The sequence below is a fragment of the Ostrea edulis genome, chromosome 2, assembly GCF_947568905.1.
Source record: "Ostrea edulis chromosome 2, xbOstEdul1.1, whole genome shotgun sequence".
NCBI lineage: Eukaryota > Metazoa > Mollusca > Bivalvia > Ostreida > Ostreidae > Ostrea > Ostrea edulis.
Window position 1 is genome coordinate 7,750,677 of NC_079165.1, and position 18,013 is coordinate 7,768,689.

Below are 18,013 nucleotides of genomic sequence, written 5' to 3' on the forward strand. Positions count from 1 at the left end.
TGTATATATATAATACTTTAACCAAAGGATGAGGATATTTTGTATACCATTGTTTTTCGTAAGGATGCCTATTATAAAAGACTTTTTTGTAAAGACTAGTTGACAATTTGCTCTCTGTTTTAAATAAACATCAAAATCATCCAGAAATGATTGAACACAATTACATTCCCATAGTATATGTTCTATTGTTTCCTCACCATTGTAACAAAAAAAAAACCCAACCCACATTGAGTTCACATTTTTGATTTTAGATAAAAATGAGTTTGTTGCTAAAATGTTTATTAAGTGTTCTATATTGGAACCATTGAAGTTTATTATTTTTAGTTATTATCAAAGGTAATTTATAGATTATTTTCCACCCAGTATTGTCTGTTTTTAAGTGCTCACTCCATCTTGTTTTGCCTGCTGTATCAAGGGAATTTTTGTTTAGAAGTTCATAAAATCACTTGGATTGTTTACATATCAGTACATTGTATATGTTTGACATAATATTTGCTTTTAAAAACGTTTTTGAATATATTTATCCAAAAGTTATTTTTGTGGATTTAAAGAGTAACTTGACATATTCAATTCCACAAGATATGAACCTAGTTAGTTCAATGCAAAGTATTAAGTTATTCAATCCCCTGATTGTAGAAATACGATGTGTATCCAAAATAATTTCATTGATGCTATGAATGATTTTTAGATTAATCATCTTTAAACCTCCATCCTCATATTTCTTAACAAGGACATCTTTTTACTCTATGAGTTGAACCATTACATACAAACGAAAAGAACATTTTTCTAATTCTCTACAATATAACACAAGACGATTTAGGGATAGACATAAAATATGACTCAACAAGGTAGAACTAATATTTTAATAATCTTGCCAATGGGGGATAAATGTCTTTAACCCCATTGATTAGAATGGAATTGATATTTACTAACTTTAAATTTGGATCATAATTTGGCTTAAGCATTTTGTGCAGTTTAACATCAAAAATAATTCTTATCAGGGTGAATTTAGTAGTTCCCCAATTGAGTTTACTGTTGTGTAATAAAACGCCATTAATGTATTTTTAGAGCCAATCCATATGGTGTGAGTTTTAGAATAATTGATGCATAAGCCAGACATTTCTGAAAATCTTTGTAATGTCTTTAGAGATTCCAACAGACTTTGTTCACTTCCATCGAGAATAACTGAGGTGTCGTCAGCAAGTTCAGAATTTTTTTTTAAGTAAGGGTCCTTTACACACTGTGCATTGAAGAGTCTTCCAGAGTTGGTGTAGTTTTTACCGATCAGAATGACCTGTCCAGGGATACTAATTCTTGTGTCAAAGTGCAAAAAGATTTAGAGTTCTGAAAAATCATAAGAGTTATTTCCCTTGAAAACTGCTACTTTTTGAACTGTTAGATGTTAATTTTGTTATTTCTTGTATTACATAATGTAATATTTCAAATATTATTAATAAATATACACAACTTTATATTTTTCTCACAAAATTAATTATCATTTTGGTGTAAAATTCTGTATTTCATTTTATTAACATTTTCGGTGAACTTTGTTAAAATAAAAATGGACATATCTTTGAAGAAAATGAATGATTTTTTTTTTACAATTATAACAATTGACATGGTCTAAAAATATTTATCAGGCCATATTTTTGCATTTTTTTTGTTTTCAAAGTAAAATAAAACAAATCAGGTATATTCAACTTACGGTTCTAAAATAAAACATTATTTCCCATAAAAAGGCTGACAATCTAGGTTGAAAATGCCTTTATAGAACTTATAGTATTCATCTTTAAATGATTTTCTTTTTCAAAACTAGAAAACAATATATAAAAGTACCCTTTAGCCGGATGGAGGGCTAAACTGTAGGCATTTTCAATATTGTTGATGAGCGTTTTATGTTTGTGAGATTTAAAGTGAATGACTCCAATCATTGAGTAGAATATGGTCCACACATATGGATGGGCGGTGTAATAGATGTTCCCCGTGGAATGATCGATAGCGATGCTGTACACAACGTAGTTCACTGTAAAAGAAACATAGCTTCAGCATAAAAGAACAGACATTGAAAACGCACGTGGTTATCTGTGGTCATAGTTGTAGTTTTCACCATTGCTAGTTACAGCCATGGTGACTGTAAATGATGTTTTGAAATATGTATTTAAATTACAAATAAAGGGACGCATAATTATACTTTGCATCTGTGACATCTTTCCTGATTTGTAAATTTTCAATTTTCAGTAAGATAAGAACAGTAGAAATAGCTACCTTTCATCATATCAATCGATCAATTAATCAACCAATCAAGGAATCGCATGTATCTAGTGAAGGAAGACTTACAAAGAAAGTTTCATACTGTTTCTACCTCATCGTATCTTGGAAATAGGCCTACATATTGTTCATAATGTTAGTGGTATCGCCTGTGTCTAAAGTTTATAACAAATGAGTTTATGTGTATAGTATTTGTTCTTTGATTTGTGTCTCTTTTGTTCTTGTCTTGCCATACCGTCTTGAAATAAAATGCAGCTAAGTTATCTTATCTACATATTATAGATACTACAGCAATTACCTGAAGTATGTTACCCTATGTAGATATGACTAATGACAGCAGCAATCTGCTTACCTGGGCTGTATACGATTTCTGTTTCATTGCTGCCAAGCTTCGTCTTAAGAATCTGGTCTTTCATATAGTCCGCCCAGTAGACATTTTTATCCGGTGGGTTGTAGACAGCTGAGAGCGGATCAGCAGGTTGAGGAATATCCACTGCAGAGATGTCTTTGATTGGTTGGTTATTTATAGATATTTGATATATCATCCCATGACTGAAATCAACAGCCACGGCGACATTGTTTTCAATCGGTTCTGTAAAAAATAAAGGAAGGGAGCATGTAAACGATGTTAACTGGCAATCTGCCATTTATATTATACAATTATACCTTCAAGCAAGTAAAATGTCAATAAACCTTCAGCACCCTTCATCCACTTTGTAAGTAATACCATACGTCAAAATGAATATCTTCTCTATGGATACAAAAGTCATATCTACTTATGAACGGTTAACAGGGGATGCTTACTCCTCCGGGACACCTGATCCCACCTCTGATGTTTCCAAGGGTCCGTGTTCGCCTTACTTTAAATTTTGAATTCTTTATAGGATTTATGAGTTTGAACACCGTTCATTTTCTTCACCTTTTTCACCTTAATTAAGTTGTGACAATTTTGAATCGTCTTTGATGAATATAGATATATGATTCACATTACCAAAAAAGGAAGACAAATATTTCGATACATGATAAAACAAAACATACAAAAGTGTTTGAAGAAATACATACAGTTTTACATATGAAACAACATACAAAATTTTAGTTTAGTTTACGTCCAATCTAGAGTTTTTGTGTTAGTGTAACGGTTCTCGCCATTAGGGTAACGGTTTTCTCCGTAGAGTAACGGTTGTCTGTGTTAGTGTAACGGTTCTCTCCGTTAGTGTAACGGTTCTCTCCGTTAGTGTAACGGCTCTCTCCGTTAGTGTAATGGTTGTCTCCGTTAGTGTAACGGTTCTCTATGTTAATGTAACGGTTCTCTTTGTTAGTGTAACGGTTCTCTCCGTTAATGTAACGGTTCTCTCCATTAATGTAACGGTTCTCTCCGCTAGTGTAACGGTTCTCTGCAGTAGTGTAACCGTTCTCTGTCTTAGTGTAACGTTTCTCTGCATTAAAGCAACGACGGTTCTCTCCGTGCAGTGTAACGGTTCTCTCCGCTAGTGTATGGTTCTCTGTGTTAGTGTAACGGTTCTTTGCGTTAGTGTAACGATTTTCTGTGTTAGTGTAACGGTTCTCGGCATTAGTGTAACGGTTTTCTCCGTACAGAGTAACGGTTCTCTAAGTTAATGTTACGGTTCTCTGCGTTAGTGTAACGGTTTTCTGTGTTAGTGTAACGGTTCTCGGCATTAATGTAACGGATTTCTCCGTGCAGAGTAACGGTTCTCTGTGTTAGTGTAACGGTTTTCTGTGTTAGTGTAACGGTTCTCTCCGCTAGTGTAACGGTTCTCGGCATTAGTGTAACGGTTTTCTCCGTGCAGAGTAACTGTTCTTTGTGTTAGTGTAACGGTTTTCTATGTTAGTGTTACGGTTCTCTCCGCTAGTGTAACGGTTTTCTCTGTTAGTGTAACTGTTTTCTGTGTTAGTGTAACGGTTCTCTCCGCTAGTGTAACGGTTTTCTGTGTTAATGTAACGGTTTTTTGTGTTAATGTAACGGTTTTCTGTGTTAGTGTAACGGTTTTCTGTGTTAGTGTAACGGTTCTCTCCGCTAGGGTAACGGTTTTCTGTGTTAGTGTAACGGTTTTCTGTGTTAGTGTAACGGTTCTCTCCGCTAGTGTAACGGTTCTCGGCATTAGTGTAACGGATTTCTCCGTGCAGAGTAATTGTTCTTTGTGTTAGTGTAACGGTTTTCTATGTTAGTGTTACGGTTCTCTCCGCTAGTGTAACGGTTTTCTCTGTTAGTGTAACTGTTTTCTGTGTTAGTGTAACGGTTCTCTCCGCTAGTGTAACGGTTTTCTGTGTTAATGTAACGGTTTTTTGTGTTAATGTAACGGTTTTCTGTGTTAGTGTAACGGTTTTCTGTGTTAGTGTAACGGTTCTCTCCGCTAGGGTAACGGTTTTCTGTGTTAGTGTAACGGTTTTCTATGTTAGTGTAACGGTTCTCTCAGCTAGTGTAACGGTTCTCTCCGCTAGCGTAACGGTTCTCTCAGCTAGTGTAACGGTTCTCTCCGCTAGTGTAACGGTTTTCTGTGTTAGTGTTACGGTTCTTTGAATTAGTGTTACGGTTCTCCCCGCTAGTTTAACGGTTCTTTGTGTTAGTGTAACTGTTTTCTATGTTAGTGTAACGGTTTTCTGTGTTAGTGTAATGGTTCTCTCCGCTAGTGTAACGGTTCTCGGCATTAATGTAACGGTTTTCTCCGTGCAGAGTAACGGTTCTCTCCGTTAATGTAACTGTTCTCTCCGCTAATGTAACGGTTTTCTGTGTTAGTGTAACGGTTCTCTGCATTAGTGTAACGGTTCTCTCCTTTAGTGTAACGGTTTTCTGTGTTAGTGTTACGGTTCTCTGAATTAGTGTTACAGTTCTCCCCGCTAGTTTAACGGTTCTCTGCGTTAGTGTAACTGTTTTCTATGTTAGTGTAACGGTTTATTGTGTTAGTGTAACGGTTTTCTCCGTGCAGAGTAACGGTTCTCTTCGTTAATGTAACGGTTCTCTCCGCTAGTGTAACGGTTTTCTGTGTTAGTGTAACGGTTCTCTGCATTAGTGTAACGGTTCTCTCCTTTAGTGTAACGGTTTTCTGTGTTAGTGTAACGGTTCTCTCCGCTAGTGTAACGGTTTTCTGTGTTAAAGTTACGGTTCTCCCCGCTAGTTTAACGGTTCTCTGCGTTAGTGTAACGATTCTCTGCGTTAGTGTAACGGTTCTCTGCATTAAAGCAATGGTTCTCTCCGTGCAGTGTAATGGTTCTCTCCGCTAATGTAATGGTTATCTGCGTTAGTGTAACGGTTTTCTGCGTTAATGGAACGGTTCTTTGCGTTAGTGTACCGGTTCTCTGCATTAAAGCAATGGTTCTCTCCGTGCAGTGTAACGGTTTTCTCCGCTAGCGTAACGGTTATCTGCGTTAGTGTAACGGTTCTCTGCGTTAGTGTTACGGTTCTCTCTGCTAGTGCAACGGTTTTCTGCGTTAGTGTAACTGTTTTCTGTGTTAGTGTAACGGTTTTCTGCGTTAGTGTAACGGTTTTCTGTGTTAGTGTAACGGTTTTCTGTGTTAGTGTAACGGTTTTCTGCGTTAGTGTTACGGTTTTCGGCATTAGTGTAACGGTTCTCTCCGTGCAGAGTAACAGTTATCTATGTTAGTGTAACGGTTCTCTGCGTTAGTGTAACGGTTCTCTCCGCTAGTGTAACGGTTATCTGCGTTTGTGTAACGGAGAGAAAACCCTTGGGATCCGACAATGAGAAAGTAACTGCCATCTCATGACCTCTACATTCGAAAGATTTCTTTCAATAACACCTACTAGTTTTGCAGTTTTGACCATCACTTTCCAGAACATATCCAAACCCACACTGACAAACTCCTTTAGAACCATCGGGCACGCAGATGTGTTCACAACCGCCATTGTTCTCGTCGCATTTGTCTGAAAAGTCATACAATGAATATATAGGTACTATTTGAAGATAAATAAATTAATAAAAACATTGACAAGACTCTTGAAAGGGATGTGGAAATGTATTCCATATCAAAAAGCTGGGTTTAATACATATATATATATATTTAGATATTCCTGTAACACGGGTAGATACCGTGCAACACGAGAAGTTACACACAACATGGGTAGATACATGCGACATGGGTAGATACATGCGACATGGTCTTAAAAATATCATTAAAACATAAAAAGTCTTAAAATATCATTTTGTTAAACATGCGAATAGTTTTTAACAATTTCCTAAATCTCATGTATAGTAAACTTAACAGAATTGAATAATCAGACTAAAATTAACTTGGTAATAAAGATAGATTCAAACAAAACCTTACTTGTTTCCTTTTGTTGCAGAGACGGGTCCATTATGGCAAACGCGTTTACTTCTACAACATCAGACATGCGTACAGTATGCGTGTCCTTTTCGTTGAATAAATTAAACACCCGCAATGCATTATCTCCGGTAGTGCTAATGGAATAATCCTAAAAATAGACATATTTTGTTCATGTAGATGGAAGACATTTTGGCAACATTTCAACCATTTTTCGGCGGAGAAAATTTGAACGTTCATTTTTTGCACGGAGACACATGTTTCCTTGTTGCAAATTACATGTACATGTAAAGGCAAATCAAAATCACGTGTTTACAATCAAAAGCCTTCAACTGAGCGTCAGACACGAGACTATCCAAACACGCCTTAGTTGCTGCATTCTTCGTCACAATGGACCAACATCTTTGGAAAATAGTTTTTGAAGAAAGGGTATATGGAATCATTGTTGTGACTTTTTGCAAGAACATAACAAAAATGATGTCATATCACAAACGGTATCTGATATGTAAAACTTAATGGGAAGATGTCTTATCTAAGGGAGTAACCATGGAAACAAAATGACAATAAAGTGCACCGCCACGGCACATGATACGCCCGTCACATATTGTTAACAGTATAGATTGTACCCATTAAAACATTTTTTTTATATCAACTCAATTAAATGTCACAGTGACCTTAAAGTAGGATGCGACACACCTTCTACCTAAGATGCATTAGTTGACCAATTTTGGTGATTCTAGGTCTAATAGTTTTCAAGTTATGAGCCGGATAAGTTTTTGCCATATATGGCCATATCTTCTTAATGAAAAGTCACAGTGACCTGGTTTTAATGTGTGACACACCTTCTACCCAAGATGTACCTACAGACAAAGTTTGATGATTCTAGGCCTTGTAGTATTTAAGTTACGGGTCGGACACGAAAAAGCTAACAGACGGACGGACAGACGGACGGACAGACGGACGGACAGACAGACAGACGGACGGACATGAACGCCATACCATAATACGTCCCGTCTTAAGACGGGCGTATAAAAACCGGAAACTGTCAGATAAACCTGGCATAGGACACATAGTGGAGCGAGTTATAATCCAGGCTGGGGTTTTGTTGCACATGTTTCAATGTTTCCTCTCTGTAAAGTATTTAATTGATACTTATTTACGAACATGGTGCACAATATACAATGTTTTTAATCAACGTGTCAAGAGGTCAAGCGATTACAGAGTGTCTCTATACGGGAAAGCTCTGAAAACAGCTACCCAGTAAACACTAATAATTTGATCAACTTGATTTAATTCAGTTTGTAATGTTACTATTTTTACATGTTTTGCTTATATATTTACATCGTTTACAGAAATATCTAAAACAGAGAAGTTTGATTTGTTTGTAGCACGTGTCTTTTATCGCTGAAGAGGGTCTATCTTTGATACCAAGAATGTCTTTGTTGCATGGCGGTTAAAATTGGCAAGTTTTTCAGAGAGTTGGAAAAGTTTTATTCTTACGATTTTATTAATGAAAAGTGACATTGCGATTACAGCGAGATGTCCCAGGATATAATTTTCCAACTGTCAATGAACAGAGATCTTCAAATCATCCCCTGAGATGCAACCAAAAAACAAACCCGGGAAATCTACCTGTCAAAGAATGCATACATATATAATCGGAGTTTGTTTTCACCTACCTTGTAAATTAGGAGCTTGGTGTCGGTCTGCATGAGATGAGCGGTTCTTAAATGAAATTTATTACTTTCATCGTAGTACGTTAGTGATCCTCCGCTTATCCAGAACAGTCTGTGAATGAAAGACAATGAAATAATATTTACTTATTCATGAATACTTGTCGTCTTCAACAGGTAGGGGCTTTCTCCAATAGATGCTTGTATTTTTAATGAAACATTATTACATTTTAAGAAATTGAAAAGCATTGTAGGCAATGTTTCATCCCTGCTTTGTAGATTATGCAAATGTAACCAAATTGGAGATGAATTTCATTATATTCTGCATAGAATATTGTTCTGCCCCAAACACTAAAAACTCACGTCTTCTAAAGATTCTGTATCTCTAACAAAACTGTGTATGTTTATTTTGTAAATCAATAACATTGTCTGTTCCCCTAATTTTTGTCTGTTTGACCCTGTTACTGTATATATCTAAACATGGTTCATGTACCATTCCATGGTTTGAGAGAAATAAACTGAACTGAACTGAGAGTTTGTAGGAAAAACTCGGTAAGTAATGATTGTATTGAAATAAAATATGTAAACAGTTTAGTGGAGGAGCAAAAAGTTGGACTTTAAGGTAACCTTCAGTACTTCATAATCCTATGTTTTAAAATAAGTACGGTAGTAGAACACATTTAATCAAATATGCTTTGAAAACGTGATTCATATTAAGATATTTGTCTTTAACAGGAGACGAGATTCAACGTAGAATGTTACATGTCTTATTGACTACATTTGTCCAAACCTCATCGATCAACATCTAGAAATAGATTATCTTTCTATTTCGTCTGTGTACAATGCAGGGAAAGTTTGCCCGGAGCATGACGTCATTTTGATCAGTTTAAGGGAAGTAACTCTATGATACCCACAACTCATCACATTTACCAGAATGCCATAATATTTGGACATTTTTTTTAAAAAACTATATTTTATTCACAAAGTCAACAGGATCGGGCAGCAGGCATAGCGCCTATTTTAGCTCTCTCCCTATTTGGACATTTTCTATCGAGGGCCACAGAGAACACAGATTCTTAAAAGTCCATATTGCTTTACCGAAAATATTTGTACAGAAAAGATGTATGAAAATTCCTAAGTTTTACGTGCGAATTGTCATCATTTATTCCCGATCTACTATGGCGTGTAAAACGTTGCAATATACAAATCTAGATTATGCGAAAGTCTTGGTTTATATTCGATAATCTTGTTATCTACAGTATATATAGATCTACGAAAATCATGATTTATATTACATAATCTTGTTATCTATATGAGAGAATCTTGATTTATATTCCACTTATCTAAATTTATATTCGATAAATCTTGATGTATATTCAATAGATCTTGATGTATATTTAATAAATCTTGGCATACTTTGAGGCAAAAGGATTCGAGCTGTAAGAGCCGGTATCCGAAACAGAGAACTTCCAAGAGCCAGGAGTCCGATTGAGCTGTAGGAGCCGATCGCTGAAGAGCCAAACTTAAAGGACACAACGCATGTTTCTAAACTTTTTCATTTTTTCAGCAAAATTAACTCTTTTTATGCCTAAAACTACTTTAAATGTGTTTTCAATGAAATATTTTGCGTAGTTTTCGAGTTTGAAAGCGATGAAATTCAAATCTTGCGATATGCATATTTTCTTTCTCTAGTTTACGCGCCATTTTGTGTGACGTCATATGCGCCCTCGGGTTTGAAAACATCTATTAGCCATTTCATAAACAGATTAGATTTAATCGACAAAAAACCAATTGTCACGTTAACGGCTTGTAAATAATAATGCATTAAGATGTTTTGTGCCGTGCTCGGGTGTACTAGTTGTCGGTAGAAAGGATTTAGACTGAGTATTTTTCAATTTTTCGAAGGAAGGTACGAGAAAAAAGACGTGGATAATTTTTTTGTTGGAGCAAGAACTTTACCTTAAAAAACACACCCAGTCACCTTTTCAAACATCGCTTGGACAGAGACCCTGATAAACTGCGAGAAAATGGATATATCGAAGCTATAAGCACTGGTAGGCCTATAACATACATTCTGTTTTGCTCTTCAAATTCAATACACACGCGGATAAACTGACCTTCACCTTGTAACAACATATATCGACGATACAATGTAACTTCTACCAACTGGTAGATTTACAACAACAAAAAATAAAGATACAAAATAATTGAACTTTTAATTATACAAATAATAGAATATTGTATTTCCTAACTTTAAATTGAATTATAAAATTATTTCTTTATTGAACTCGTAGCATCTTGAGTGCGTCAGTAGGCTACAAGAAACATTGGTGCACGCACCAAAGTTATGGGCCGAACAAATTTCCAAGAGAGTATCATTGTTTCCATAAACTAAAACTGTCTCGTAAACATATTGATTGGACAAGTGTCCAAATTCGACCCATTAACATACAAAATGAACAGTAATCTGTTACTCCTTAAAGATCTGTGAACTACGTGTATGTCCAGTAGGCAAAGGTTCTCCAGTGGACTTTTTTAAAGAGCAGTCTGAACCTTAACCTTAAACCATTGTGACCTCAGAATAATGTGTTTATATGCTGCTTTACGTCTCATTCTCGAATTTTTCACTCTTATAGAGACGTCACCTTCGGGCGAATTGAGCAGTGAGGGTTCTTTATCGTGCTAACGCCTATCGTGACACAGGACCATGGCTTACAAGCCTCATCTGAATGACCTAAAAATAATAGATATGGGTTATTCTGCTCCTTGGATGTTATAAGTTTGATGAATATTTACAATGTTCATTATTGGAAAATATTGAGCTTTTATCACTTGAATATATTAAGCAAACATTTTCTAATGTGCAAAATAATTCAACCAATGACTGTTGCATGAATACTGCATTAATTTAATTTCACACTTTCCATATTAAAACTGTGACATTTAATTTGGGTTATCCAAATATCATAACCTTTCGCTATGAAATAAATCAGATTTATTCAAGATTGAAAATTTTATTGGCACAACCTGTGACAATATTTAACAAAATAGTATAATGCAATAATCAAAACATTCTTTAGCACCCTTGGAATTATGCATTTTTCAAAACAAAACAAAAATGACGCCACCTCTATAAATAGGTCAGCAGATAAGCGCACGTGACCTGTGTGTTACACAAAAAAACCCAACAAAAACAAAAAAACAAAACAAAAACAAATGTTTAAAAAACACCACCGAATTACTTTACATACAAAATGAAAACGTATCATGATAATCAGTAATCCAACTTAAAAAAAAAATACACACTCATCCCGCAGAAACTCATACACTTCTCAAATTCTTATTTCATAGAATGGGCCTGCTCGTGCCGGCCCATAATAACGCCGTGCTCCCACTTCGTACTTCCTAAAGACGTGCAGATCACAATTCAAAAATAGTAATAAGATTGCTTTATCAAAATAAGATAATGTGATTACCACTTTAAATTTGAATATTTTTATTGATTGTCTTTTTCTTTCTTTCCGAAATGCACGCGTGACAATAGCTTGGCATAGGGCCTATAGTTGTCAACAATTTAACGTATCATAATTTGTCTAATCCAAAAATAAATAATAATTGCACTGTTTATTGTAGAAAAACAGTGCCAATTACAGATGTATAAAGGAATAACATTACCAAACAGTTTGTAGACAGCGACCCATATAAACATTATTTACTCACAATTTTGCCGATTTCATACACGCTTTACTCGCTATATTTGGGTATTTACATCGTTATATGTGTGCACTGGTGGCGAACACATATAAAACTCGGACAATTTATCAACATCGATTTAAATGTTGCCCATGGTAAATTAATTAGGCCCCTAAAAGTTGAGTTTTTAATAATATCTCGCAGTATTTTCACAATCCGAAGGGCGCATGTGACGTCACTGTACCACGTGACTACCTACCTAATTAACTTGACTTTTTGAAATCGGGGCTTGGATTTAAGTCTGTATTGTGGTTAAATATCGCAAAATTTCGGCGAACGAACTATTAGAATTAATTACTATAAGCATAAAGAAGACAAAATGCATGTAATATTGTATACCTTGAAAACATGAGCTGTGTCCTTTAATTGTACATAATTGATTAAAGATAAGTAGTCTCTACACTTATCTCCATATTTTACGTAATATTATATTTGTATATTTTGAAAGTGCCAGGACCTCAGAATGTTAAGTTAACTGAGGAGATTCAGCCGCCTCTGCGTATAGTAATTATATGATAGGGTTACACGCTACATAAGCATACCCTTTCAACCGGTCACACCCGCCGTGAGCCCTATATCTAGATCAGGTAAACGGAGTTATCCGTAGTCAAAATCAGTGTACCAAGAACGGCCTAACAATCGGCATGAAATACGTCAGACATCAATTTTCGGATATGAATAACGAGATAATCGAATATAAATCAATATTTTTGCATATGAATAACAAGATTGCCGAATTTAAATCTATATTTTCGCATATAAATACAAGATTTTCGCATATAAATCAAAATTTGTATAATATTGCAACATTAACACGCTAAAATCTACTAGAATTAAACGTCTTCATATCTTAATCGTTCATAAGTATTAATTTGTATGTGTTGTTTATGTTGTGTTGACATCAATCGATTGTAGAATTTAAGTGCAAAAAGGTCAAGTTTTAAGCACTGTATTTCAATAACAAGCACTATGATCTTTGTTTTTCCTTCAATGTAGAAATTGAAAATACACTTCCAAAATACTTTATAACACTGCAAAACTCAGGTTCAAATGTCTGTATGACGAAATGGATTTCAAATCTTTGTCATGCTAATGAATGATAAGCACCGGGTATGTACATTGATAATTGTAAAGCGCTTTGAGCAGCATACGCTGGATAAGGCGCTATATAAAACCAATCATTATCATTATTATTATTATTATGAAATTGTTGAGTTGGATTGTAAAAGCGTTAAAAGCTATACCGAAAACGAACTAAAAGTTTTAGCATAATATGAAGACAAACAAAGAATTGTTGATATTTCTAACTGTATGGTTTATGGTATTCATATGGAACGATTTCATATTATATAGTAAACGGAGTAATCCGTAGTCAAAATCAGTGTGCCAAAAACGGCCTAACAACAAATTATGCATTTCATATTGCAAGAATTACTTAAATTCAAGCGGAAGAATTGCAGACGAGTAAAGTAAGAATGTTTTATATAATGGAATTTTAGGTTAGCACACCAAAGCGTTCCAATGGTGATATATATGTTAACTGAAATGGAATAAAAGATTGTGACAGACGGACAAACATACATTTGATCCGACAGTTACATGTATTAACTTTACCATCAAGTAAATACTGCCACCATTTGTTCACAGGTCAATTAATAGTACTTACGCAGTATGGCCAACATCATAAAACAGACCAGATGGATTGGTGTAAAGGTGAGACTGTTTCGTACTTTTGCCTGTCCCCATAAAACTTCCAGATTCGATTTGAAAAGCATTGGAATCGGACAGCGTAGATATCCAGTACAGTTTACTGAAGAAAGAAAAAAGAGAATATTGTTCTAGAACATTGGAATAGGGATGCGTAGATACCGAAGAGGAAGAAGAAGAAGAAGAAGAAAGAAGCTTATTCTAGAACGCTGAAAATCCTTGTTTGTTTACAAAAAGTACATATATGATATATGAACAGGCAGATGTTAAGGTAACATTTAGCGATTTAAAAAAAATAGATGTATTGCGTCTTAAACTGTTGTGTAGTATAGATTGTCAACACGTGAAAACTGAAAAGTACAATATCCACCTAGCCTGTAGGATTGTGAATAGTGTAACTCGTGGGTAACTAAAATATCGCACTGACCGAGAAAATGTCAATAATTGTTTTGTCACATGACTGAATAATTCAAAAGTTTAAAACTGGCTTATAGAACGTACAAAACAAGACCTATTCTGCATTTTTGTATACAGTTAGATTATAAGAACGATCTGGTCGAAAGTAAATACCGGAGTCGGGCATGAAAATTTTCCAGCAATCGCAAGTTTTGCAAAATAAAAAAATTCGGGGCGGACCGATTTTTGATAGGCGGGTGGGGATGATAATCTATCAATTAAGTTGAATTGGCCTAACTATAATTCAACAATTGATATTTCAGTTCGTGATGGAGCCTTTCTTTACAATTATAGTGCAAGGTAATAGAAAATTAGTAGAGACACGAGTTTTCATTGAGTGACCAAAATATATATAATATTAATCAATGATATCAATTTTGAAAATCCCGATGTTAGAGAAGTCAAATGTTATAGTCGCCCCGATAACACGTGCAAGCGAACATAAAATCCAAATTTTCCAAGATTGTTAGGTCTTAATGATAAAGCACGGAATCATTCAATCATATGATAAAGCTCTACACTGCAACTTAAACAGCATTCTCTAAATTATATTCGCCATATATTTTGGACATTTATATGAAATATACAACGGTATCCGATATCAGTCGACCAGTGGTGGTGCATCATTGATTGAGAGTGAATCTGTGGTATGAAATGAACGTAATACATGGCCTTTATATATTGGAAAAGTAATTTTCCCAGTGTCGATGTATAATTATCTACAACATGCCTGAAGTTCAACTCATCCGTGAAAAATCTGATATGGTAATTAAGATGGTACTGCAGAAAATATTGAGGGTTTTTATATGGTATTATGATTTCGTAACATGAAATTGGCTTAGCGGCTATATCATAACGAAGATAAAGATGGCAGTTTTTAACATGTGGCGCCATACTTACTCATTGTGCGGATCTATGGCTAAATCTCGAGGAGATTTCAGTCCGCTGAAAACTGTGAAATCCGTTTTAGTATCACTATCTAGTGACATCAGTTTAATTGTCCCCGTGTCTGACTCGGACCAGAATATGTCGTCACCAATCCACGAGTACACCAGTCCTGCACAGATTAAACATTTTAAAACTTGTTAGATATACACTAAGTATTCCGTTGATTTACATGTATTGAAATGATAATCAAGTATATTACAGTAACCGATTCAATCGAACATTTGACCACAGTTCTTAATGCACATGTACATGTTTATACGTATGTTTTGAACTCCATCCAGAGATGGCCGAGAAATCAAATACACTGTATATGATTATAGATACAATTTCTTTTCGTCACTTTTATTTAATTGATACATTTGTAATAATCAATTGCATCTTGTTATTAATGTGTATTTTGCGTGTCTTTCACAATAAACGCTAACTATGCTAAATAATCTCAGTTTTTGAAATATACATGCTTTATGATTGATCCCTGAGCAGACATTGTATTTGGGTCTTTCTTTAGCCAAAAAAAAAAAAAATGAATGAATAAATAATGTACAAAAATTGAAATGAGATCTCGCTTTTATATTTAATAATTCTCATTGTTTTGGGTACCTACCCGACACCTTCCCAGTGGAAACTAATGAAGTGTTCTTTCCGGTTACTAAATCATACATCACAATTTCGTCTTGAGCAGCAAATATGACTTTTGACTTATTCGCTGCCACCGCGATATGCGTTATAGGTGAATCCCAAGTTAAGAAGCGGGTGGCATTTACAGGCAATGATGACGCCAACCGGATGTCGACAGAGTAGAGCGAGTTGTTGCTTGAAATTATCAACCCTTTACCGTGGACGGAATGCTTCGCTACAATTTCAACAATATATATATATATTTTTACATGATGTTATCTTTAAAATGAAATTATACCTGATATACATGTTTTTGTATTCACATTTCCTACGTCATCTTTACCAATTGAAATGATAGCCATTTCTTCATGAAAGTGCACGACGTGCGTAAGAATCTTGATAAGTGTAGTAACAATATCTTAACGACTAGGAATCCCGACAGAAATGAAAGTAAAATGTAAATACAACAAGCAAATTTGATTTTTGAAAAATGCATGAGGGTATGAACAGCAACACTTCACGCCGGCATAGTTTTCATGAAGCGCTAACGTGCATCATGGAGGATGTTAGCGTACGTCATCGTAGTTCATGTCCTCATGTATTTAAAAAAGAAGAAATTTATTATTTAAATAAACAAGACAATCATTACAATCGATAGCTACAGTAGTGTAACTGTCGAGGAAAAGAAATTGGGATGAAAACCACTGTCCTGTCCGTTAGTTTTCTGTATCGAGAGATAGTTTTCGATTATTAGGGAGATTGTACAAAATATTGATACCCATGTTTCTGAAATTTATATGTTAATTTCAAAATGTTCGCAAAAACCCACTTTGTTATAATGGTGTGGCACGTTTATGAAACAAACACTTATGAATAGCACGGGATTTCAGGATTCCGCCAAATTTCATCTGGTATATATATAGTGGTCTCATTAAGGGCGTAGGATACTTAGAAAAATATTGTAATAGAAAGGTAAATGTTTTAATATTGCCAATATCACAACATTTTCCTATGAAGCCACCTTTTTGCATTAATCACAAATATGTACTTGAAAATCGAATGGGAAAACATCACCCAAAAATTGAAATCCTTCAAAAACATCCTTTCATCGGAGCATTTCATGTATTTACATTGTTGATTGAACAAACAATAAAAAAAACCGTGTAAACACGGCAACATTCTATTCATTTGACGCGTCCAAAATTTTGGGTATCCTATGATCTTGATTTTCGTCAGCATAAAATTTTGGAAATTTGACAGAAACTGAAGTATCGATGTTAAAGATAGAAAAAAAATGTTTATCGCATGAAAACATTTATACATAGAAGCAGTAATTTACATTGCGTACTGCATGTTCAACTCCCATCAGTACTTTCAGTACTTTGATTTTTTTGGGAGGAGGGTGCATTTATTTCATTTGAAATTTGTCAATATTTCCTCTCTTTCTTTACACAAATCTAGATAATTCCTGTTCTTTCTATAGATTATTTCAAACACGATACAATACCACTGCAAGTTGTGCTATCCGCATTGAGATCGTATCCTTCTTTGCAGTGGCAAACTGCACCACTCGCAGAATTTATACAGATGTGCTCGCAACCTTTATCTTTACAAGGATCTGCAATAAATAGAAAATAATGTGTTTGGGAGCGCTTATAATTTCTCCCCGTCTTCATTAACTCCATAAGAAGCTAAAAATACAACCCAAAGGAAATGAAATATGACGTTCAAAGGAAGGCAATGGGAAAACTAGAACATGTTAATTGTCTTAGTGTTTGCAAATTCTCAGTATGAAAAGTCTACGATTCAAAAGTGTGTATTTTTTTTTTTTTTTTTTTTTTTTTTTTTTTTACAAAATTCCCAAGTCCTGAATAAAATGTTTCGACTTTTTAGAGTAGCAACACAAGTGAATGGGCTTTCATCACTCATGCACTTTTCAATCGTTGTAATATCAAAACATGAGACATTATAAACTTGGTTAGAATTTTGTCTACAAGATACTGATAGAAACCATTATGCAAACTAAACGTATGTACAGGATTAGAGGGTCTTACTCGTATTGGTCGTGATCTTGTCCATCAAAACAGTCATTCCCCAGGGATCATAGTAAAAATCCTTCTGCCAAGTCATCCTACCACTGTCACGGTCAACGCAGAATGCAAAACTGTCATCATTCTCCACGCCGCAAATGACATTCTGCAAATTGAAAGATACAACTACAGTGGTACTTGGAAAATGTGTAAGTAACAGTTTTGGTATTAATTTTCTGTTAATGGGAGCAATTACTATATCTA

General features: G+C 34.9%; 1 protein-coding gene across 2 annotated transcripts in view; it reads right to left on the minus strand.

The window, feature by feature from the left end:
* The window catches only part of LOC125679510 (low-density lipoprotein receptor-related protein 6-like), a 49,315-nt gene that overhangs the window by 10,360 nt on the left and 20,942 nt on the right, over nt 1-18,013 (minus strand). For both annotated transcript variants that reach the window (XM_048918774.2, XM_048918773.2), the window contains exons 4-13: nt 17,774-17,915; nt 17,227-17,337; nt 15,706-15,954; nt 15,054-15,210; nt 13,657-13,800; nt 8,244-8,352; nt 6,568-6,715; nt 6,047-6,166; nt 2,621-2,860; nt 1,837-2,023 (exon numbers count right to left, since the gene is read on the minus strand). In XM_048918774.2, the coding sequence (XP_048774731.2) occupies nt 1,837-2,023; nt 2,621-2,860; nt 6,047-6,166; nt 6,568-6,715; nt 8,244-8,352; nt 13,657-13,800; nt 15,054-15,210; nt 15,706-15,954; nt 17,227-17,337; nt 17,774-17,915 (1,607 nt within the window). The remainder of the gene's footprint in view (nt 1-1,836; nt 2,024-2,620; nt 2,861-6,046; nt 6,167-6,567; nt 6,716-8,243; nt 8,353-13,656; nt 13,801-15,053; nt 15,211-15,705; nt 15,955-17,226; nt 17,338-17,773; nt 17,916-18,013) is intronic.